This window comes from Rhinopithecus roxellana, chromosome 11 (genome assembly GCF_007565055.1).
Source record: "Rhinopithecus roxellana isolate Shanxi Qingling chromosome 11, ASM756505v1, whole genome shotgun sequence".
Taxonomy (NCBI): Eukaryota; Metazoa; Chordata; class Mammalia; order Primates; family Cercopithecidae; genus Rhinopithecus; species Rhinopithecus roxellana.
This window is the reverse complement of record NC_044559.1, coordinates 2,626,904-2,652,064: the sequence shown is the minus strand read 5'-3', so window position 1 is coordinate 2,652,064 and position 25,161 is coordinate 2,626,904. Positions and strand designations below refer to the sequence as shown.

General features: G+C 38.9%; 1 protein-coding gene across 5 annotated transcripts in view; it reads right to left on the bottom strand.

Moving 5' to 3' along the window:
• Window positions 1-25,161, bottom strand: part of ERCC6 (ERCC excision repair 6, chromatin remodeling factor) — an 80,577-nt gene that overhangs the window by 20,669 nt on the left and 34,747 nt on the right. For all 5 annotated transcript variants that reach the window (XM_030940800.1, XM_010382848.2, XM_030940802.1 and 2 more), the window contains 4 exons: window positions 21,733-21,891; window positions 14,042-14,177; window positions 4,304-4,474; window positions 3,649-3,825 (listed from right to left, as the gene is read on the bottom strand). In XM_030940800.1, coding sequence (XP_030796660.1) covers window positions 3,649-3,825; window positions 4,304-4,474; window positions 14,042-14,177; window positions 21,733-21,891 — 643 coding nt within the window. The remainder of the gene's footprint in view (window positions 1-3,648; window positions 3,826-4,303; window positions 4,475-14,041; window positions 14,178-21,732; window positions 21,892-25,161) is intronic.

Here is a 25,161-nt window from a genome sequence, read left to right as displayed (position 1 = left end):
TGCCCTAAAATGCAGCATATGGTTCTGTAATGGAGCACGGCCACATGAGATGAGTACTAAATATACGCAAAAAACAAAGCCCCACAGCCCAGAAAACCACTCCCTCTGCAATTCACTTACAGGCAAAGTAGTCAATAAATTATTGCTACTTCAAAAAAAAATCTAAATAGGCTTAACAACTTAATAAATTACTATTTCATGGAAAAAATTCCAACCAAAGTTTCAATTTAAGAAAGTCAGTTGTAAAATGAATGACAATAAAAAAGAGCTTGACCACACAGAGAGAAAAAAAGTTAAAAAATTAACTTGTTAAAAAATATTTTTAAAGAATGCTAAAAACACCTCACTCATGCACATATATGTATGTGTGTGTATCTGTTGTGTGAATGCATGTGCGTAAATATTAAAATAGGCTTTACTTGGAATAATACATAAAAAAGAAGCTCAACTAATCAATGACTTTTATTTATATATAATCCCTTAAATATATCATTCAGACATTGATAAAAATCACCTTGAAGATGATGATGAGGTACCTATTACTATTTCTGATGCAGAGATGATGAAATTTCAGAATTTAAAAACACAGTCCCACCAAAGAAGCATGAATGTACAGTCTGTAAAGAAAACTGCCCCCACATCCTCCCTCCGCCCACACTCCCTTCCGCAGAAGAATGAGCATGCTGGTTGGAGGTGCTGGTTAACTACACCAGGGCTAGGCTGCGGAGTGGCCGGGCTGTGGATCCTGCTCTCTTCTGCATGCCACCCCACGGAGATGATCTTCTGTTTCACTCCCAACTGGCTCCCAGTCTGTTTCTCTGTTCATGAAAATACAAGGTGGGATCCAGCTAGATTTCTCTACCAATGCTCACATCCCAGTGCTGTGGAAAACGGACACCTTGCTAAGCATGCCCATGTTACTTCCCACTCTGACAAGGAAGAGCTCTGCCATTTCCTGAGCACCGTGGCCTTAGGCGAGTCACCAGAACGCTGAGAATCAAAAACCTTGTGTGTGGAATGAAGAGGGTCAACCAGGCATCTCTGCAGGCTCTTCTCAGTTCTCACATGCCCTGCCCCAGCTGAGCACACCAACCCCAGCAGCAGTCTGTATTTGGGCTGCTGACATGCTCCCCCTCACCTTCTTCACCTTTCAGGCCCCAGCTTAGTCATCCCTTCTCCAGGAAGCCTTTCTGAGCTCCATAAGCTCTGACAATGGGCATCTCCCCTGATCACAGTTCTCACTGTCCTGTACTGGGACCAGGTTTATTTGCCATTTTCCCCTGTGCCCACCCCTACTGGACTGGAAATACCTTCATGGGAAGGTTCTGGTTTCCAGATCCTGACATCATTTTAGCACCAGCATGACAGAATAAATACCGGCACACAGACTATCTTCTTAGAATTCAATAATGCACGGCAACATGGTCTTAAACAAAAAGGAGCAAATACAACCAATGCTCTGCTTCCAAAGATCTCACCCACTAGGAAGGGGAGAAAGATAAGTACACAGATTCCTGAAACAAGAACTTCAAGGAAAAAATAGATCATAATGACATATTCTAAAATCATTTTTCTATAAATGACTTATTAATGTCAAAGGAGAAGTGGTAACTTCACAGAGTTTAGATCTGACCAACACCAACTTAAAGTAATCAGAGTTAACATCAACTTAGTGGGACAAACAGACAGCATGTTCCTCCAGATACCATGCACTGAGGAAGACACATCACTTCTGTGATATTCCTGGCCAAAATGTATAACCTGAATCCAATCATGAAAAAATGTAAGGCAAAGCCAAACTGAGGTACATTCTACAAACTAACAGGCCTATAGTCTTTAAAAATGTCAAGATAATGAAGGGCAAAACAAACGGTCCCAGATTAAAGGAGATTAGAGACACAGAAACTACTGGAACAACTGACAAAATGAGTGATTATAGACTAGATAACAGACTCCTATCAATGTTAAACTTCCTTCTGATTTTGTTGCTTACACTGGCTATGTAAGAGGCTAGCCTTGTTCTTGGAAATACACAATGAAGGATTTGGAGAAACGGGCATCAGATCTGCAACCTGCCCTCAGATGGTTAGAAAACAGTAACTTCAGCTGTGAATCTACATGGAAAGAGGTGTGGGAGAGGGAGGGGAGGAATAGTAAAGCCAATGTGGCAAAATGTTTGCAAAATGCTAACAATCAGTGAATCTGGGTGAAGTGTTAAGAGGGTTTTCTTGTTTGTTTGTTCTTTTAAAATTCTTACAACTTTTTGTTAAGTTTGAAATTATTTCAAAATAAATTTTTTTTAAAAAATAGAATGGTATAACGGGAGATTCAGAGAAAGAAGAGAGTCCTTACAAAAGTTAGCTGAAAACCATTCAATCTCAAAATGTAAAATATGTTAAAATTGTTTCTGACAATCTTTTAATCTTAAAGGTCTAAAATTCTTTTTCTAATTAAATATTCCAAACTACAAGAGCTTCTCTTTTGGTGGAAAGTCTCATCCCTGGCTCAGCCATGACCTGGTAGGCACAGGCCAACCCAAGAAGGTCTGCACAGAAACCCTGCCTCCCAGCCAGGCTGGAGCCTGCCCTACAGGCCACAAACCGCCCTGTGGCTAAGTTTACCTCCTGGCATTTCTGCTTGTGACCACCCCATTCCATCAGGTGCCCGGGCCTGAAACCTCAGGAGTCAGTCAGTCATTCACAGTAAGCTTAGCCCCTACTCCATCTCCTCGATCCTATCAGCCTCCAAACCTTGTTTGTTCTGCCTAAAAATGCCACATGAGTCTCCTGCCCCACCATCTTTCTCAGACCACCACCCAAGATCAGGTACAGGTCCTCATGGCCCTCACCCCAGTGGTTCCTGCAGGTCACTCAGTGCCAGCCTCCCTCCTGTGACTACCCTGTAGCATGAGGAATCCCTGAGAACCAGCATCTTCCAGAGTCCTGCTCAGACACTTTCAGTAACCCAGCCCTCCCCGAGTGCCACTGCTTCCCTTTCAAGGCCCCTCAGTTCTGGCATCCACAGCTTTCTAGCTATGCCCCCACAAGCATCTCCGATCCAGTCAAGTGGGTCTCTTCACTGCCTCCAGCCACATATGGTGGCTGCATCCACACTGTTGCCCTAATCAAGGATGCCCTTACTCTCCATGGCCTACATTCCCAGAATCAGGTTAAGGGCCATGTCTTATTAAATCATCCCTGAACAGTCCTACCCTCCTGGTGTTTCTAAGTTTCTCCACCACTTTATAAGATGCACTACCCCAATTTGCAGAACTAAATTACATGCTGTTCCAAGTTATTTGTCCTTGTTTCATAATTTCTAACTGCTCTTCTGACCACACGTGACATCTTTTTAAAATTTGTTGTCTGACTAAAACATCCCAGGAACAATGCCAAAACTGTTTAATTTCCATTAAACAAAGAGATACTTTATTCTAGGGCTTTCCTCTCTGTGAATATTTTTCATGATGTTTTAAGTAAAAACCTACGATAAAGCAAAAATAATTTTGTGATTTTTTTTTATCAGATACCAATTTATAAGCCCGGCCATCTTTCTCACATTCTGAATGACTTGGCTACAAATTATAGTATTTAATAGGAGCATTTTAAATATTAAACTGCCAAAAGTATTATCATCCTAATATATTACCTGTACTGGGGAAGCATTTGAATATCCCCCCATGGTGATGGGGACGGAGAACTGCTCCATAAACACAGGCAATGTGCCTAACTTTCCCGGGAAGATGAAGTCAAAGAGTGACCACAGCTCTCGGAGGTTATTTTGCATTGGTGAGCCAGACAGGATGATCCGATGAGGGGTGCGAAACTATTTGAGGAAAGGAAACATCTTTTTATTAAATTTACCTTTTAGCAATCACCATTCCTACCCCAAAATGCTCCTCTGCAATATTATTTACACATTTACTCATTATTCTTGCATCATTTTGGTACTCTCCAAAACATACACATTTTATGCAATTACAAATCCTAAATTACATTTGGATGAAAAAATGACAAAGAATTTTTTCTTATTGTTGAAGCTGAACACTATAGAGTTGGGTTTGGTTACATTCTAACAACTGGCCCCTAAAATAGACACTAAATAACGTGAACAATCAGAATTAAAGACATGATCAAGCGCAAAAATAAGGAGTTCTTTGCATGAAGGAAAATGCACATTTTAAATTCCTTGTGCAGTTGGCACAAGAAAAGATTCAATAAATGTGTTACTAAAAGCACATCATTTATTCTAAATTAAATATTCTTCTCCACCTGGAAATCTCCCTTGTTATAAGAGGTCATACCTGTTTGCAAGCAAGGGTGACAGCAGCATTTGGATTTCGAATTTTGTGTCCTTCGTCCAAGATCACATAATGCCAGTCATACCTGCTAATGTCATCCTGCATCAGTCGAATGTAGGAGTAAGATGTGATCAAAATTCCATGACAATGAGCAACATCTCGAATTAGTTTCTCCTAAGACCATAATAAAATAGTAAAGTCAGTTTTAAATAAGAAGTGACACCCTTTCAATCACGACACAATCTAAAGCACTTTATAAAAATGACAAATACAAACATAACATGCACAATCATAGACACTATCAGCACTGGAAGTGTATTTGTTAACCTGGCAAGTAGTAAACAGTCATTATTGGTGGAAGGAGACTCTTGAAAAGATGACAAAGTTATAATACATATTTATATAAATATATACATATATTAAATTTTTATTATTTTTTCAAAACATCCTTTGTGTCCATCCTTGTTAAAACAACAATATGAATGGAAAATATATTAATTTAAAACAAAAGCAAGAAAATAAGAGAAAATCCAAAGATGCACGGCAGACAAATCTAGGATCTCTAACAATATATAACAGGAATTCCAGGACTGAGTGGAAAGGATATAAAAGCAATGATTTTAAAATTATAGAAAAAAAGCCAGTACAGTGGCTTACACCTGTAATCCCAGCACTTTGGGAGGCTGAGGTGGGTGGATTGCTTGAGCCCAGGAGTTCGAGACCAGCCTAGGCAACATGGTGAAAGCCTATCTCTACAAAAAAATTTTAAAAGTTAGCTGGATGTGGTGCCAAGCACCTGTAGTCCCATCTACTCAGGAGGCTGAGGTGGGAGGATCCCTTGAGCCCAGGAGGTCAAGGCTGCACTGAGCGATGATGGCACCACTGCACTCCAGCCTGGGTGACAGTCAGACTCTGTCTCAAAAAAAAAAAAAAGAAAATGATGGAAAACAATCTCCATAAATGGAGCCGAGATTTGAATCTACAGAACAAAGCATCTCCCAGAGTGTCAGGCAGAGACACTAAAAAAAAGACATATCTGTAGACGTAGCTTACTAGATGTCTGAATTCCAAAAATAAATAAAAACAGCCAGGCAAAATGGCTTATGCCTATAATCTCAGCACTTTGGGAGGCTGAGGGAGGAGGATCGCTTGAGGCTAGGAGTTCAAGACCAGCCTGAACAACAAAGCAAGACCCTGTCTCTACAAAAAATAAAAAAATTAGCAGTGCATGGTGGTGCACAGCTGCAGTGCCAGCTACTCAGCAGGCTCAGTTAAGAAGATTCCTTGAGCTCAAGAGTTTGAGGCTACAGTGAGCTATGATCTCACTACTGCATTCCAGGCTGGGCGACAGCGCGAGATCCTGACTCAAAAGAGAAAAATACCTTTAAAAATAAGGAGAAAGTATCATACATTCTAGTCAGAATGAAACAAAAAAAGAAAATATTCCCTTCAGAGGAAAAGGACTGCCTACATCAGACATCTTTTCTGCAGCACTAAAAATGTCCGAAGGCAAAGAGGAAAATCTTTACATAATTCTAAGAAGGAAAAGTGGTGACCATGGATTCTACATCAATCCAAACTAGCAGTCATGCTTGACGAAGAAAATAAACAAATTCCAGCTTCAGATAGGAAGGACTTGGAGGATCAGTCACCAACAGATTGGCTAGCTACTGTGCACTGTACCTAGACAGTGGAGTGGCGCAGTCGTGGACAAAGAGGAAGGCATGCACAGACGCCATGACCTGAAGAAGGAAAGACAGCAATGCTCCCGGCTCGCATCCTCACCACAGCCCATGCTCACAGCAGCTCCCCAAGGAAGGACAGAGGGGCCATCACTAACTCCATTTTATAGATGAGGGAACTGGGGTTGGAGATGGTAACTAATGTACCAGGTCATGTAGCTGCTAAGTGGTGGAGTCAGAATTCAAATGGAGAAAGGCAGCCAAATCCAAAGCTAGTACTACTGATATTAGGCTACACTACCTCCTACTAAAATATAAAAGAAAAAATTTAAAATGAAGATTATATGTGATATACATACCATTTCTTAAAATAAATCCTTAAAGCATAACAATAAAGTCTAAATATTAAACACTTAAATATGAACGAAGCTGTTAAGAAAGGATCTAAAATATTAAAAGGTATATATTTTTAAGTGTTACTGTAATTCCTGTTTAGTTTCATAAAAGCTGCAGTGAGATTAAGGGAAAATAAAAGTGGACTAAAAATTCCACCCTGTCCAATGGTAGAATGGGACACAGGAAATAGACAGTGTTTAATTCTTAACCATGTCAGAAAAATATGTTAAAATACATTTGTCAAAACTTTAAGCTGATTACTGAGTAACAGTTGCTACTTCTACATAAATACTAGAAAATAAATAGAATGTGGAACTCTCAAACCATTACGACGGAAAATAACAGAAAATAGCAAAAATCAGGACAACAGAAAACAGAAAACAAGATATCAGGTTTCAGACTAAACTTGGTAACCCACCACATGACAGTGGGTTATTAACAGTGAGACATTCCACTGGGTAAGGCAAAAACCTAGCCTTCTGTTTAAAAGAGACCCAAATCAGACTGGTACTGAAAGTTGTAATATGGGAATTATCAAAGAGATATCAAAGAAATGCAAACCAAAAAAGGGCAGGACTAGCAATATAAATAAGAAACAAAAAGGAGTAAATAGAAAGAGGGATATTTCACATCTTAATGGGGATGCCACAACAAGAAAAAAAAGCCATGAACCTTTACCTACGAAAAAGCGCAGCAATCAACACAAAAGCAGAGCCCTTAGAGCTGTCAAAGTGACACACCCACAGCCGACCCAGAGAGCTGACCACAGCCTGAGAGAAAGTCAGATCAAAGAAAATAAAACATTTAAAAAGAGAATGCAAAGAATTTGAGTATCACCATCAGAGCTCCTTTTAACAGTGATCAGCAGCACTTTAGACTATACAAAGAATATTCATTCTTTACACTCTATTAAGAAAAGCTGAAATCAAAATGAGCAGTCAACTTAGCCTGCTAAAAAAGGAAAATGAGAGAATTAGTAAGACAAAAATTAGTGGGTACTAAAAAAACTGGTAGAATTGATGAAGCAAATAATAATTCTTTGGAAAGACTAAACCAAACAAACCTCTTAAAAGTGAGTCAAAAGAACAGACTGAGATGTACAGCATCAGAAATGTCAAAGGAACACAATTACAGATGTAGAGGATACAAAAGTGTTAAACAATATACATGCCACAAAATCTGAACATTTTGACAGATATGATAGCTAAAAAGTTCATTGCCAAAATGGACCCAAGAAAAATCAGACCAACAGAACGAACCAATACTGAACAATGTTATACTCTTCTCACCAAAAGTCTACCAGACCCAAAGGGGTTTTATGAGTAAAGTAGGAATAGATCCTATTACTGAAATTGTTCCAAAATACAGAAAAAGAATGGATTCCAAATCATGGTTACAAGGCTAGCAAACCCTGTTTTCAAAACTGACACAGCACACTTCCATGTGTGCATACACGCCTCTAAACTAGAGATCCACCACTTTACAGATAAAACCTAGTAATACATTAACCTAATAAGGCTTTTATCACAGCATACAAGAATAGCTATCAGGAAGCCTAATATAATTCATGTAATCACAATCATCTCATATAAATTTTATAAAATTCAACATCTTCAAAAAATGGTAATTTTGTATCTTCTTAAAGAACTAGTATTAAAATGTGTTTTAATTCAACAGAGTATAAAAGGGTACAACAAGAAAGGCTAAGAAAATCTTAAGGAACAAAATAAAGAAGGGACATTGTCTTCTCATATGTTGTAATTCATGTAACATTCAAAGAGTTAATACAATTGCTGCAGAGAACAACCACAATGCCTGGACCTATTAATAATTTGACAGGTGTGTGCCATATTTTTATTACTATTATGACTACTACTCTTCCATCTTCCCATTCACAAAATTCAACACCTGCACAATACCATATTGAAGGCCACACCTGAAAGAACCATTTCCTAACTTCTGACCTCACAAGAATACAGCAATAAACACCTTGGAGTGCACAACGGCCTTAAAAAACACACGTACGGGTCCTTCAGGACTCCCTCGCACCAGCCCCACTCAGCTGCTGGTGCCAGTGAAAAAAGCAGTCTGCCCAGAGAAAAACCGTCCACCTCCAGCACCTCACCTGGTCAGACCTGCGACCTTTAGAAGCCAAAGCCGAAATGAATTCTGGACATCGCCTAGTGTAGCTGGAGCTTTCCCACAGTTATCAAATGAGACACCAAGCTTCTCAAATGTATACCACTGGAATGATGTTTAGTTTCCTATGCTTGTTTCAGGATTGAAGTTTATTTGGAAAATTCTAAATACTTTTATAGGTATAGAAATTTTAGCTATAGAAATAGAAAATTTCAACTGTGTTCAGGAAGATGTATTAATGATTAACAAGAATTTAAAAGATGCTTATGTAAAAAGAACAAGAAGTTGTTCAAAATGTCCCAACTGAAAATATAATCTCCACTTAGCCACTGGGTAAAACCCCATCTAAGATCATTTGTTATCATCTGATTCAATCACAGAATTCTATAGCTGCCTAGACTGGAGTTTCAATAATGGTGAATTGTTGAATATTATGGACGTCTCTATCCAAACACTTAAAACAAATCATCTCGGGCGGTTTCAAATTAAAAGCTTGTAAAATATGTAACCTCTCCTAGTTTTTGCAATTAATAGGGTACATCTGCAATTAGCCTGACTTACTGAATGCAGTGCTGTTGTCATTAAAAGATGTCTGTGAAAGTGCTGCTGTTATTATGCAGGCTCAAGAGACCAATCCCTCCTAGAGGGCAAACAGTGGACTGGTGGAAAACAACAGCCATAAATCACACTGTCAGGCGGCGGGGAGAGGAGTGAAGCACAGGCACATGAAGGCCATTCACGGGAAACACAGTACAGCCGCTTCCTAGGCAGGATTTACTGCACCTGTAATTAATTAAAATTTCCTTCAAGCTAAATCTTTAATAAACAAGGATTTGTGCTGACAATAAGGAAAAAAAAAGGGGCTCCAGCAATACAATTTTACAACATACCTCGCAGAACAAGCCCAGCATCTATCATGTCTTCTATCAGGTGTATACACTGACTCTAAAGTTAACAGGAATGATACCACTTTGCATTCTACTATAATTCGTGCACTTAGAATGTATCTGAAATATTTCAGATGCTTGAGGAATAATGTGGCTTCTTTCTTTTTTTTTTTTTAAGTGTTTTATTCCCGTCTAGCTTTTTAAAAAGCCACATCTTTTTGCTCTAGTTTCAGAAAACAGGCCCTTTTAAAGAACGTCATGTTGACAGGAGTTTCATCAGATGGCCAAGTTTCTGTGTTATTTGCTTTTCTTTTCTTTTTTTTTTTTTTTTTGAGACAGAGTCGCCCAGGCTGGAGTGTAGTGGGTGATCTCGGTTCACTGCAAGCTCTGCCTCCCAGGTTCATGCCATTTTCCTGCCTCAGCCTCCTAAGTAGCTGGGACTACAGGTGCCTGCCACCACACCAGGCTATTTTTTTGTATTTTTAGTAGAGATGGGGTTTCACCACGTAGCAAGGATGGTCTCGATCTTCTGACCTCGTGATCCACCCGCCTCGGCCTCCCAAAGTGCTGGAATTACAGGCATGAGCCACCGCGCTGGGCCATTATTTGCTTGTTTAACCACACCTTGCACTTCACTGTTTCCATTTGGGGCCAAGTGTATCTGAACACGAGAATAAAAGGTCTAAGTGATGTTGAATGACCATGAACATTTTTGATAAAGTACATGTGTACCTTCTCTCTAGACTACACATTGAGTCAATCAGCAATGCCTCATTCAGCATCTTTTCTTTTCCCAACCTCTGAGGTGAAGAGGCCTAAATATTCTTTGTTTCTAACAACAGCAAGAATTACCTGAGTAAATGTTACTATTAGGGACCACACTAAGCTCTTCATACATACATATTAACCCAAAAAGTCCTCACAAGTTTACCAAAACTTACCCATTTTACAGGTGATCAAATCAGGCTCAGAAAGGCAAATGACTCGCCCAAGCTTGCAAAGTTATAAAACAGCAGATCCAAGATTCAAACCCTGGTCTTATAAGCACAAAACCAATGCACCAACTGCATGCTCTTGTTGCTTTTCCCACTCTTATGCATCTACATGTCATGAATTGATTAAAATGAAACAAAACTCTTTAAATTACCTAAGATGTTACAGAACTACTAGAGCCTACATAGCAAAAAAAGGTAGGAGAGAGACAACTGTTTCAGAACATAAGCAATTTCTCATTATGTATCTTGCAATAAATTGAAAAAAAGGATCCTTAATCATTAAATAAACTTTACAACACAGTGCTAAAGATGTCACCACCTACTGTGAGTTATGGAATAGGTTTCACAAGACTGCCTTCTTTCATATCTCTTCATTTATTATATTTTCTTTCCCCAAGAAAACAGTTGGCTTTTTAAGGTTAGTTAAAAACATCCTTTTTTTTTTTTTTTTTTTTGAGCCCTAGCAACATCAAACACCTGAAATGCAGTGTTTCTGGTTGTTTTAACAAATAAATATTAATCAACTCACATGAAAGTTGCTCTATATTAGAAAAAAAAGATCACAAAATACAATGAGAAAAAGGAAATCTTGAACTTTTATTAAATGAGATTTCAAGTGACCATTAAAAGAGATTCAGAAGCCTAAAAATTTCTTTATCAGATTTCATCATTTGGTTGAAACTATCAGCTGTATATTTTTTTGCATGGCTGCTGGGTGTGCATTTGACAATTATAAATTATGCTGCCAATCAAAGACTATTAACAATGATAACATAGCATCAAAGGGTGAGAGAGGTGGGAAGCTAAAGGGCAATCTGGGGAAGAAGAATGGTAGATGTGCTCAATTGAGAAACTGACCATTTGATATTTTTCCAAATGAAAAATTGTCAATTTTTTTTTTTTTTTTTTGGGACAGAGTCTCGCTCTGTCACTCAGGCTGGAGTGCAATGGTACAGTCTAGGCTCACTGCAATCTCCGCCTCCCAGGTTCAAGAGATTCTCCCGAGTAGCTGGGACTACAGGCGCATGCCACCACACCCAGCTAATTTTTGTATTTTTAGTAGAGACGGGGTTTCACCACGTTGACCAGGCTGGTCTCAAACCCCTGAGCTCGTGATCCACCCGCCTCAGCCTCCCAGAGTGCTGGGATTACAGGTGTGAGCCACCGCGCCTGGCCACTTTTCAAAATTTATGTCATACCAGCTACAACAAAGCATTTGGAAAATAAAGATAATCTACTTGAATGATAAGCAAAACAATTCTGGCATTATTATTCTTTTAAATATTTCTAAACAGAAATTCTCTTCCCTTCCCTGTTCTGTCCAGTATTGAATGTCCCAATGTCAGAGTACCATTATTAAATTTAGACAGGACAGCTGGTGGGCACAGAAAGCTCATCCACTGCAAAAAGCAATCACAACTGATAAGGAAGTCAGGCATTAGATGCTGAGTTAGAGGACGAATCACCACAAACAGAACTTTTGAAATATGAATAAGAAACACAGACTCTATTGTAATTTAACACACATGTAGGCCAGCAGGTATGCATGTGTGGTGACAAAGATCTGCACATACAGAGAAGATTGAAGCTGCAGAGGAAGCAAATACCCCTTCAGTAGTTGAATCGAGAAACCAAAGTTATGATCTTAGAAATGTCAATATCAAGGCCTATGGAAAGAAACTATTAATACATTTTCAATGTGTCATCACCACAAATAATAAGCCAATATTAACATTAATAAAAAGTAATAAATATAGCGCTTCTAAGTCAAGAATATAGTTTGATACATATAAAAGTACATCTTTTTGATCTTTTGCCTAACAGTTTACATTTTTAGTGATCTAAGATACTTTATAATGGAAAAGGAACAGTAGGAAGAGAGTTAAGAGTTTGAATAAAAACACAAGAAAACTAATGCTGTTTTTCCTCAAAATTTAATTAAGAATCTTCAAGTTAAAGTCCTTGGTAAACTGTAAAACACTGAAAAAATTATTAACCACCATATGTATGCATGTGTCTGTGAAGGTAAAACAACCTCAGAAGGTAAAACCACTGCAACCAAAAGTGAAATATCTCTTCTTAAAAGTTTGCCCTCCAAAGTTAAGGAGGCAAATTTCACCAAGTTCACTGTCAATTCTATTTCCATAATGAGTCCATGTATGTGGTTTACATGAAGGCAGTTCTTCAAACTATGGTGACAAAGGAACTGGAGGCAAGCTATGATCCAGGTAAAGGTGTCCAATACGCACACTTTACTACCCCACAAGAAAATGAAAGGAAGAACATTTTTTTAAATTGCCTTTATAAGACAAACATCAGCTAATGAGTCCTGCTACAGGATTTTGCAGCACAAAACACTAAGATGTTAACAGATAACAGAAAAGAAAAAGGAACCACAAATGCTTTACAAGGATAGTGACAGGATAGTTTAAGGTTTGAAAACCACTTAAGGTTTGACTAGACAACAATCTAAACTGTTATTATCTTCATATTGCTAAAAATCACTTCTTTTTATAACTCACAGCATTTACCCTAATTTATTAATTATCTTATCCAGTTTATTTTCCACTTATCACTTAAAATTCTGGGCAAAGTCAGTTGGTTTTAACAATAACAGTGTAAGCAAAATTCCATCTCGCCTTACTTATGCTACCAAACCATAGATTTTTCTGAGTCACTTCTATCAAAAGCTTGTTTTTCCATGAACACAAACACAACAGGAATCCTGGAGTTTTATGGTCCTCATGCATCTGACTCCGTAAGGCAAACACTCCATAGCCCTTGCAGCCAGCACTGCTTTCCTGGGTCCTGAGAACTCACTCAAGAGCTCAGAAGACTCGGGAAAGAAAGAACTAGCTGCTAAGAGACTGCTGCTTCTCCTCAATAATGTAACCTGCAAATTTACAGTGAAACTGTGTGATTATTATTTATTCAACAAATGCTTATGGGTCACCTGGGATACAAAAATGAATCAGACACAGTCCCTACTCAACAGAGCTCACAGTCTGGATGGCTGGACAGACGAGAAGAAAAAAGGAAGAACACAACGTATCTATGCTACCCACAGTTGCACAGATAAAGCTCCTTTTTGATACTGTGATGTTACCAAACTATAAGTGAAGAAATACAACTGTCAATACATGACGATCAAGGATTCGGGGAACAAAACACAACTAAAAAGCAACAATACTTGGGAAATTCTCAAAATGGAAAGTTTCTTCTTTCATTCATCAAAAACAGATTTTAAATGCATATTAACAAATGCATTTACCAATTAAGAGTTGTTATTCTACTTCCGTATCCACTTTCCTAAAACTGTTTAAAGCTGCTAATGCCCAAAGTCTCTCCTTACTGGACGCAGCCACCTGCGCCACCAGGCTTGTGCCCTGTCTGAGACGATTCATATTTCGCTGGACAACAGACATGTCACACCACCACCACAGACTGTTGGAACAATAAGACCTATATTCATAACTGTTCTGAAAACACAGAGCTCTAAAGTAAGTCAATAATAAAATAACTTTAAATGCACAGAAAAAAACAGGAATATACATTTGAGAAACACATGGATCAGAGAAAAACCAAATATGTAAAATGGAGGGCATTAAAACAAAACAAAAAGGTATTGAAATATTATGTTACCTTTTTGTGGGTATAGGAACCGGTTTCATGTAGAATTGCCACTCTGAATGGAGGCCACCACGTGTGAAATTCCTTCACCCACTGATGCATCACTGTTGTTGGACAGACAATTACAGTTGGACCCAACCCCTCAAACCTGCATCCAAACGTCCAAGAAGAAAACAACCATGAAAGAGCATATACAGTCATCAGCTGCTCAAAAGATCCCCCAAAACAACAAACAAAAAACTCAGTTCAAAAAAAAATGCTAACTATGGAAATTTATTGATATTTTCTTTAAGAAAAAGTTACTGAGGTTAAAACCCAGTAAGTAAAATCTCTATAATCCCATTAATTCGTGGATGTAGGTGGTAAGAGAAAACACTAAATAATATATTAAGAGATATAACATCTATAGTAACATAAAAGAAAATCAAACAAATATTATTTAACAAAAATACTCTTCTTTTCCCTTCTACTACAGATTAGTGAAGTTTTTATACATTAGTGAAGTGTATCTTAACCTAAGTGAACATAACAGGATCCTAAATTTGTCTGAAGCTTTATAGTCTACCAAGAGTTTTCAACCCACAGAATTTCAATCTCACTGCCCTACGAAGCAAGCAGGCCAGAAATGCTCCACTGATGCGGGCTCAGAAGGCTGGCATGTCACAGGTGACACGGCTACCAGGGGACAGAGGGCTGCCTAGCAGCCAGTCTTCACTTACTGCAGCCTGTCCTCACTACACCACCCTGCCTGCTCCTCCACACCACAACAGCATCATGGAGGAGCATCCCAGTGGGTGTTCTCTCCTGGGAAGCCCACACCAACCGAGTACGAGCTAGCACTGCTGTGTGGGCAGGTGGCTGGGCAGCAAAATCAAGAGCCTTAACGGCACTCATGCATTGACCCAGCAATCCCAATACAAACATTTATACAATGGGATACACACTGGAGCATTCTTTTTACTGCAGAAAAAGTGGGCGCTACCTATGTCCATAGAGAAGAGGGAAGCTGAATGAACTATCCCATTTCTTTAAAAAGCATGGGCCAGGGGTTAGGGGCACTGCCTGGATCTGAATCCCAGCTCTGCACACATTGTATGATCTCGGGCACACTATTTAACCTCTGGAAACCTCAGTTTTTCATTTTCAAACGGGAATAATAACAGTATTGAACTTATAGGGTTATTAAGAAGATTAAATCAGTTAACATCTATAAAGTGCTTAAAACAGGACCATACAGAAAATACTGTAAGATTCTGTTAAGTAAGATGGAATATCACACAACTATTAAAATCATTTTAAAGAAGTTAATAAACTAGAAAAATGTTCATCATAATTTTTAAAAATTATTTATTATTTTTTAAAAATAATTATTAAATTATCCCAATTTCCTTAGACATAGGTATAGGTGGAGAAACTGGTTGTGGCCATTGTCTCAACATCTATTCCCCTCTCTCTTTTTCCTGAAGAATCAGATTTCTGCAGGTGCCCCTCCTTCTTCCTTCCCACAGACACACAGTTTATGGGACTCTGACCACTGCCTGGCTCAGGAGCAGGAATCTTGACTCATCTATAACCTGTCAGTGCATGGTACTCCCCTGAAACTCTCACTAGTCCATGAAGCTGGCCTGGCAAGACTGACCAACTTTGTAAGGAAGAATTACATTCTAGGTTGGGAGAGACTTTTCTCTCCTGGTCTTCCTAGCTACATGTACAGACCAATGGTCACTGGGTTACAGTGGTAAGGAGATCTAATGATTACAAGGAGACCTGGCCTTAGGCAAAAATTAAAGTATCTGGGTCCCTGAAGACATCATTGAACTGCTGATCACGCTGTGTCCACAGCCTCCCCCTCTGCAGGTTTCTAGGTGTACCATACATTTGTGAATGTTTAACCCAATTTGAGGCCAGGTTTCACTTAGGTGCAGTCAAATATCCCGATACATCCTACACTGTATTCCCTGTCCACATCTGCACTCCTCCTGCCCTTCTGGGACAATGGGACAAGTGTCCCTTTTCTTGTTTGAGACCAATCCCTTTAGCTAAGCTCTTGGGCTTTTATCTCCACAAGCAATGCTCCCATTACTATAGCCAATTTATCTTCAGTCTTGCTGGAGGTTGGGTGCCAGTCAGTGCATAAGATGAAAATCAAGCAGAAGTCAAAACTAACCATGGCAACCTCTTCAACAACACTCAGCTCATGTTACAAGAGGCAACTAAAAACTGGGACTGACTGAGGGCATCACAGGACCACATGCCTGCCTTTCACACACCTGGAACAGAGTCACTGCACTCTGCACATTGTCATCCCTCCCCTCCACTACCTTTTCCTGCCCCACAAAGATGTTGACTGTGTGAAGCCAAATGCACATACATTACTCCACTGTATACACTATCCCCATTCTATCTCACTAATTCCCACAATTTCAATTCTAGATGCTGGTAATGCCAAATCTAGGTCTCCAGCCTAGATTTGGAGTTCACTATTCTGAACTCCAAGCCACCACACACTAGATATCTCACTGCCGATATCCCACTGCCGATATCCCCATAGCACTACACACCATCCTCCCTTGCCTGGCTGTCTCCCATCCCTGTGCTTCCAAACCAATGGACAGAACTGTCTCCCACTGTCCAGGTGCCCAAATCAGAAACCTAGGCCTTATCCTTGAGCAGACCTGCTTGCTGTCCACCATGAGCAACCTACACTGAGTTCACATCATTTTTACCTCCTGAATCCTTTCAGTCACAGTGTCTCTCCGCCTACACTGTTACTATGCCAGTTCCAGCCACTCTCCTCTCTCATCTGGGTTATTGCATCTTCAAGGATGATTATTTCAAACAGTAAAATTTGAATTCCTCATCCCCTCACTTCATAGCCTCCAATGGCTGCCCACTGCTCTTGGGACAGAGATTAAACACCTGGATTTGGCCTACGAGGCAACAAAGACTGACCTCTGCTCGGCTCTCCTGCCTTACCTCTCACTGCCACTATCCTAACACTTGCTCCTGTGGCCAGCAGCCCAACAGCCTGAACAGTCTTCCCTTCCTCCAATTGACCTTCACCTTGTCGTGGTTACCCTCTTACCCCTCCAGCTACCTTCTACTCAACATTCAGATCTCTAGCTTCCTCAACAAAGCCTTCCCTGTCCCTTTCTCTGTAAACAAGTTAAGGACTCTTCCTTAGTGCACTCCACATTAACCCTGTCGTAACACAAATCACCTTTACTGTACTTGTATGAGATCCTTCCTAAACTCTGTGAGAGGAGAGAGAATCTCTTCTTCAAATGATCTCAATGCCTACCTAATGGGAAGCAATTAATGAATACTGGCTTTATTAAATTAAAACATTTTTTAAGATTGGAAGAAAATATATCAACATGCTAAAAGAGATTATTTCAGAGTTGGGGAATCATAAGTGATTTTGTTTCCTTACTAGAGCTCAGAAATAAATGATTCCTGAACTTAAAACAATTTTTGGCTGGGTGCAGTGGCTCACGCCTGTAATCCCATCACTTTGGGAGGCCAAGGCAGGTGGATCACCTGAAGTCAGGAGTTCGAGACCAGCCTGGCCAACATGGTGAAACCCCGTCTCTACTAAAAAATACAAAAAACTAGCCGGGCGAGGTGGCGGGCGCCTGTAGTCCCAGCTACTCAGGAGGCTGAGGCAGGAGAATGGCGTGAACCCGGGAGGCAGAGCTTGCAGTGAGCTGAGATCCGGCCACTGCACTCCAGCCTGGGCGACAGAGCGAGACTCCGTCTCAAAAAAACAGAAACAAAAACAAAAACAAAAAACAAAAAAAAACCCCCCATCTCTACCTAAACTACAAAAATTAGCCGAGTGTGGTGGTGAGTGTCTGTAATCCCAGCTGCTTGGGACGCTGAAGCATGAGAATTGCTTGAATCCGGGAGGCGGAGGTTGCAGTGAGCTGAGACTGCACCACTGCACTCCAGCCTGGGCGACGAGAGCGAGACTCTGTCTCAACACGAACAAACAAAATACAACTTTTACAAATAACTAAAGAGTAAATCATACATTGCTTGAAATATTAAAAATCATCTACTACACAACTGAAAAATAATCTGTAGTTCTATAGAAAAATAACGAAACTTTGGTCAAGCCCTAACTTAAATGAGGCCTACACTTATACTCCAACGTGACAAAATACCTATGTCTACTTTGAAACCCTCCCTGCCTCCAGCTACAGTCACCACTGTCCCTGCCCTTCAACTGGGTGGAAAGGGTCAGACTACAAGAAGCCAGAGGCTACAGGAGACTCCGACACTCTTCCTACAGAGTTTCTAAGCTATGCTCCTCACCAAGGCAGGGCCTCTCTAGGCACCCCTCGAGCTCCCTGAGGAGAGTGGGACTCTGCCCTGGCCCCTTCCGTGGCAGCAAGCCTTTCTAAAAGGATTAAATGCACCAGCTTCTTTCTGTCCTCCAAGGGGAATAAAAGAGTTATCATCAATATGCACTTAGCAGGGATTAGGAAACAACCAATCAAAAGCTGTCTAAAAGATTTTTACAACAAACTCACATTCAAATAAGCATAAATACATGTATATGTTTTTTCAGGTTATACAGTATTTTTTTCTTTTTTATAATACGCCTTCTGCAAACTGCTACATTGATGACTCACATTTTGTTATTTAAGGCTAGTATATTCTTCTGGCTGAACATCTATCTGGCATTATCATGATGCCCTTTAATTTCTGCCATTTTCCCTCTAGTAGAAAAATTTGGAGATTTTCATGCTGAGTTGAGATCTAGAAGCAGACCTAGATTGTTGCTGGACCACAGCAGGACAATCAACTCCATTAACAGTCACATCGTCAACTGAACCACCCTTTCTTAACCCCTAATTCCAGTGAGATGAACTTGAGTAATGGCTAAGTGTACTACAGTGATTAGCATCAATTACCAAACAGACTACAATTCCTTTAATCTCTGATTACCATTGATTACCTAATAAATTTAGGGCAAGCCAATAGCTCCATGGTCAAATATATCAACCTGCAAGATGGAAATCTGCTAGTCATACCCAGAACTTACCAGGAACAACAAAGTAAAATATTTATCCTTGAAAGTATTAAATTTAATAACATTATAAATTAACAAAATGATATCCAAGACTTTAAAAAATTAACTGAAGTTTGAAAAGTCAATTTATTTCCTTTTCATTGTAAGATTGAGGGGCCTATCATTATAATATGAACGGCAAAGTGAAAAGAAGGTGGCGTTATCTATTATGAACGGGGAATACAGCAACCATATAGATGTTTATTAACCATATGTAATATGCTTCTCTGTCTTCTAGAAACACACATACAAAACACATTTTTAAAAAACAACAAATCAAACTTCTTTTACCATGAAGTTTCTTGGTACCACAGAGACACTGTTTCTACTTCAATGTTCATGGTCCTTAAAATTGCAACACTAAAATCATCTCAAATTAGGGCCCCTCTACAGTTTGTAAGAGTTCACAGGAAATATACATAGCCAATGAGGCAATAACAGCTCACACAGAACTTCATTTGACCTTAAGAGCTATTTTTCTGTAAGACATAAATATAGAGAACTCCCAAATTCATCTGGTTCCAGAGGAGGATGTGTTATAAAGTTGTTAGGAAGATGTGGTCCAGTCCGCCCTGGTACATATGAACGGAGGGGACCACACTCCTCTGTAAACTTCCACTCATGAGGAGCCCAGGTGTTTGTGGTGCAGCACCACATTCTCACAAGCCACTTCCACCAATACCATCTTAATAAAGACAATCTGGGATGTAGTCCAATATGCCACGTTATTTCATTATAGAGAAGAGGATATAAGCATTGATAGTTAATTGATTACAGCTGCTGTTCATTATTAGCCTTGACTTCATTCTTAGTAGGATTGTCACCACCCAAGAGAACATGTTTTAATTTTTAGATCAAAACTACACTGCAGGGATGACTTCAGGTTTCCCAGGACCCGAGCATTAGACTCCACGTAAGTTTGATGATAACAGGAAGGGAAGCAAAGAAAAGAAATGGGAAATAAGAAAATCCCAGAAACCATTTAAGGAAAGAAAGAGTCCTAGAAACTATTTGGAGGAGTTTGGGGTAGTCTAGTTACCAAAAGCACCCAATAGAGTTGCAGAAAACAAGCCAACCAAAGAGCTTATTTGAAACAGAAAAAGCATTTTATTTGAAACAGAAAAAGCATATTAAAAAAATAAAGTCATAGATAAGACAACACTAAATGCCCACTTTCAACTTCAACTTTTCCTTAGATCTGGAATGTTTTCACATGCTTCCAAGCAAAATGTAATAGAATTCTCATATTTTGAAAAGATCCCCTGCTTCAATATAACTTCCTTGTAACAACAACAACAAAACGTTTAGCATTTAAAAATCTCCAAGTGTTTTCTTCCCCTTCCTACATCTATATAAATGCAACTGGGGTTCTAAAATATTCTAAAACTCCAAACACTCCTCACAGAAGTATTGATCTGCTAACTTAACGAAAAGAGTAAGAAATAAAAACAAAACACTAAACTCTGGAGACTAAAGAAACATGATCTTGACTCAGTTTATGGTTCATATTTGGCTCTCTACTAAGCATTTTGCTGCTGATGAGCTGGAGTGTAGGAAGAACTTTGGGCACTTGCTGACTTCAGGCACACTGACACTATTGTAAAGGTTATCTCCAAATCATATGTAGTGAGTGTCTGAGGTTTCCAGGGCACACCCCTCTAGCAAATACCTTGCTCTTACTCTTTACATAAGCCCTGAAACACAAGGAGCTTGGACTTATCTGGGTTCAATATGATGAAATATCCTACATAATTTACCTACCAATATTTTTACCAATACCGATTTCTGTAAAGTCAATTTACAGTTTAAATATGGAAGTGCTCATAGTACTTTCTTTCAAAATAAAGTATTTCAGTCCTACCACACCAAATAGATTAAATGCTTATTCTTCTGGAATACAAAAGCCTTAATAGTTTATTTAAATTTCTAAAGAGAAGAAAGATTAACATCTAAACATAGTTTTCTACCATTTTAGGTAGTCACTTAGGTTTTGGCCTTAGAATTTATTACATAAAGTTCACAGATTGGGAAAGGCAGAAAGCACAGGGATCAGACAAGTAACTTCATTCAAAAACAAAAGAGAAAGCAAGCTATCTAGAAATGCTATCATGCACACTCATTATAAAGGAAATTAGGGAGAATGGCTTCTTCAAAGCTCCAACTCTCCCCATGAATAGACTTTGTACTTACTGTAATGCTCACCTGGTCTCCTGCCAGAACAACTATTTTAATGCAAAATTTAATAAATGGAACTAAAGGTATTATGTCTAATTTAAAATTCCATATTGTGTAAACTATTGATATTAACATAATTGAGTTTGTAAACAATCCATTTGTAGAAGCTAACCTTAGACATCGTATTGACCCAAAATATCTAGTGGGGCTCATCTGCAAAATGAAGCATCAATGCCTGGAATTCATTAAAAGTGTTACATGTTTAATTTCTCCTGCCCTACAGCTCCATTGTCTCGTAAAATTTTTCCTTTGATGTCCCCCACTAAAAGAATTAAAGGAATATTGTAATTGAAATATCATCAATAATTCAAAAGACCCTCCTCCACAGCAATACATCTGATGAAATATTAATTGAGCTCCACAGACTGACAGTCTGCAGAGGAGCACTTGCCTGTAATTTGAACCACGCGTCCTGATCTTGCTGTAGCTCAGACCTGCCAAGAAGGCAATTATCTGGATGGTCTTGCCCAATCCCATTTCGTCTCCCAGAATTCCTCCTGCCTGCTGGCAGTGCAATTCCCACAGCCACCTAACACCTGTCTGCTGGTACCTACAACAACAAACACCAACAAGAAAAGAGAAAATGGCAAATGGTGGATAATACAGATCATAACAGAAAGTACTCATGAATTAATCATTTGGCTAGGTTCTAGTACCAGTCAGAGAAACATGCGGGATGTGTGTTTTACATGAGTATTATATTTATAAGGTCATACATTTTTGATCACCTAGGCATAAAATCACAAATTTTTCTTTACAAAACGTTAACACATTTCTAATTAAACTGATAGATGGGGTAATTAGAGACTATTTCCTTTGTTTTCAACATTAGAAATAGCTTCCTAAACAAGCATAAACTTACTATTTTTTACTCACTTTCTGGGGGAAAAACTCCCAAACATTTTTCATAAAGTTCCATTAATTTTTCTACAAAAAAGAGGCACTAATGTTTATTTTTCAATCTGAATAGCATCAAAAAAGCCAGACAGAGAACACCACAACCTACAGCTTATACTGTTGAAAAGTCACTTGGTAATCATATTATCTTTTAATAGAAAAAACTAAATTTTAAGGCCATAAACAAGTCTGAATAATAGGGCTGCTCTCAAAATTAGGACATAACAGATGATTCTGTCATAGCAGATGCAAAAAAGAACAGTTTAAAGACTCAACAATACAAAAGGTCTTTTTAATATTTCAAAGCAGAAATTGATTAAGGGAGTTTACTATAGGTACAAAAAGATCATAGCTATTAAGATTTTAAATAAGGAATACGGGCCAAAGAGAAATAATTTAAACCACCCCCCGCCCCACAAAAAGTAGAAGTTGATATTTTTCTTTCTCCATCAATGATATGTTTAATCTAAAACCTAAAAATAAAGTTAAAAAAAGAAAAATACAAAAAAATTTACCGAGAGTGGAAGAAACACTTAACAACAGGGAATGGTATGAAGATTATATCCCAAGTTACAAAATCTAAAGCAAATACCACTTGAATTAAAAGATGATGCGTTAGATGAGGTGGCTCATGCCTGTAAATCCCAACACTTTGGGAAGCCGAGGCTGGAGGATCACTTAAGCTCAGGAGTTCAAGACCAGCCTGGGCAACATAGTGAGACCTCATCTCTACCAGAAAAAAAAAAAAATTAGCCTGGAGTGGTGGCACATGCCTGTGGTCCCAGCTACTTAGGAGGCTAAGGTGAGAGGACTGCTTGAGCCATGAAGGATGAGACTACAGTGAACCATGATTGCACCACCGGATTCCAAACTGGGCAACAGAGTGAGATCCCATCTCTAATAAATAAATAAAAAGATGATGCAAGATAAAGGATTTTTTTTTCAAAGAAAACATCAAGGCTAATGGGCTACCCATTTTAAAAGAAGATGGTTTTGTTGTTTTGTTGCCCAAATATTTACTATCTGGTACCTGGTATGTCTACCTAAAATCTCATTTTGGACTTCAGCTCATTTAACTGGTTTTATTTAATCTCCTCTTGGTAAATATATCATAATTAACTTTCTCCCAGTATTTTGCAAAGCAATTCTAGAAGTCTGACTCTAGCTGTTCCATTATTACCTATTACATAATGAAAACTCTGAATGAGAATTTTGCTGCTTATTAAGTTTGCTAATTATAATACACACACTGGATATGCACCTTGGAGAAAAGGACTAAAAATCAAAACATGATGAAGTCTAGTACAGATACAAGATCGTTCAATTTGGGAAGAAGGACAAATTCCAAAAATATGTGGTATATAATCAGAGAATAATGGCTACCACTTAAGGAGCTGGCTGCTGAGGAGGCACAGGCCAGGTGGTTTGGACACAGCCTCACAATCAACCTGCACAAAGGAGATTATCAGCACACTTTACCACTAGGAAACAAAAGCTCAGAATGGTTAAGTAACGTGCCAAAGGTCACATTGCTAGAAAAAAATGAGCAAGCCAGAGCTGAAATCCAGAACTGTACGTTTCCAAAGTGATTCTGGAAATGATCTAGACCAATAGCTGTCAGCCAGGGGTAATTTTTCTCCCTATGGGACATTTGGCAATGTCTAAAGACATTTTTGTTACAACTGGAGAAGTGCAATAGTAGAGGCCAGAGAAGCTGCTCAATATCTGATACTGCACAGGACAGTCCCCACAGCAACAAATTATTTAGCCCTAGACGTCAATTGTGTCAAGGTCGAGAAACCCTGATTTAGAACAAAAGTTGGTTCATGAACTGGCTACACTAGAATAATCTCAACTTTTGAAAAAGACATACTGCAAAAAGCTCTCCAAAAAAACTGATGTGCAATTAGTTTCCAGAATCACTAAATTCTAGTCAATTGACCTCTTTTTGATGAGATACAGAACCACCATGGGACCAGCTCCTCCAGTCAGGGAACAAAATCTCCCAGTGATTATTCTAGTGTATTATTCCTACACCACACTGCCTCCATCCTACATGAGTCCAACAACTCTTTTTGCTTGGGGCTCATCAACTTAATTAAAGTGGGAGAGTATGGAGAGGAGCAATTGAGAAATTATTAAAGGAATGGTAAATAGCATAGGATCCCTGAGAGGGGATCTCTCAGAAGGAATCTGAGAGGGGGTTAAGACAACTAGATCCTGTACAGCCCAGGAGAGGCAGCATACAATGTGCTGGATGTTTCCTCATCTACAAATCTAATCTTTGAGGGCTTTCAAACAGCATGTGAATGTGTTTACAAGAAGATGAACAGCACTAAGAAAATGACATTAAAAAAAATATCTTACTAGGCGACACGTAAGTCGTATCTCCAGCAGGATCCCTAACAACTAGGGATAGTTACAAAGATAGCAAAGAGTGGCTCTTTCTTTCCACACAACACATGAAGGCCCTCAGATGGTATTTAAAGGAAATTCACTTGCAGATTAAAAGCACTAGCCATACAGCTGGTAGATGGTATACATAGCTGGTATTGCGAGATGAGGAGTAAGCGGCCTGACTCAGGCTTCAGCTGTGCCACTAACTGACTTTGGTTTTACTGCTTTACCTTCCTAATAATAAACAGTGTAAACCAATTACATAGTTTAAATAAAAACATACTATAGAATCTAGTTTTCAAAATTTTTGAAAGGCATATGAAAATTACTTTTTAGGGACAGTTAAAGATTTTTGTAAATATACAACATAAAAAAATTTATTCTGCTATCCCTTGAGACTGAGGCATCACTATGTGACCACAGATAATTGGTGTGCACTGGCATTGCCACACTAACCCAAGATTGCATTTACTAGTGTGGCTGAAGGTAAGCTCAAAAGATTGAAGTTTGTCATTTGACTGCTAAA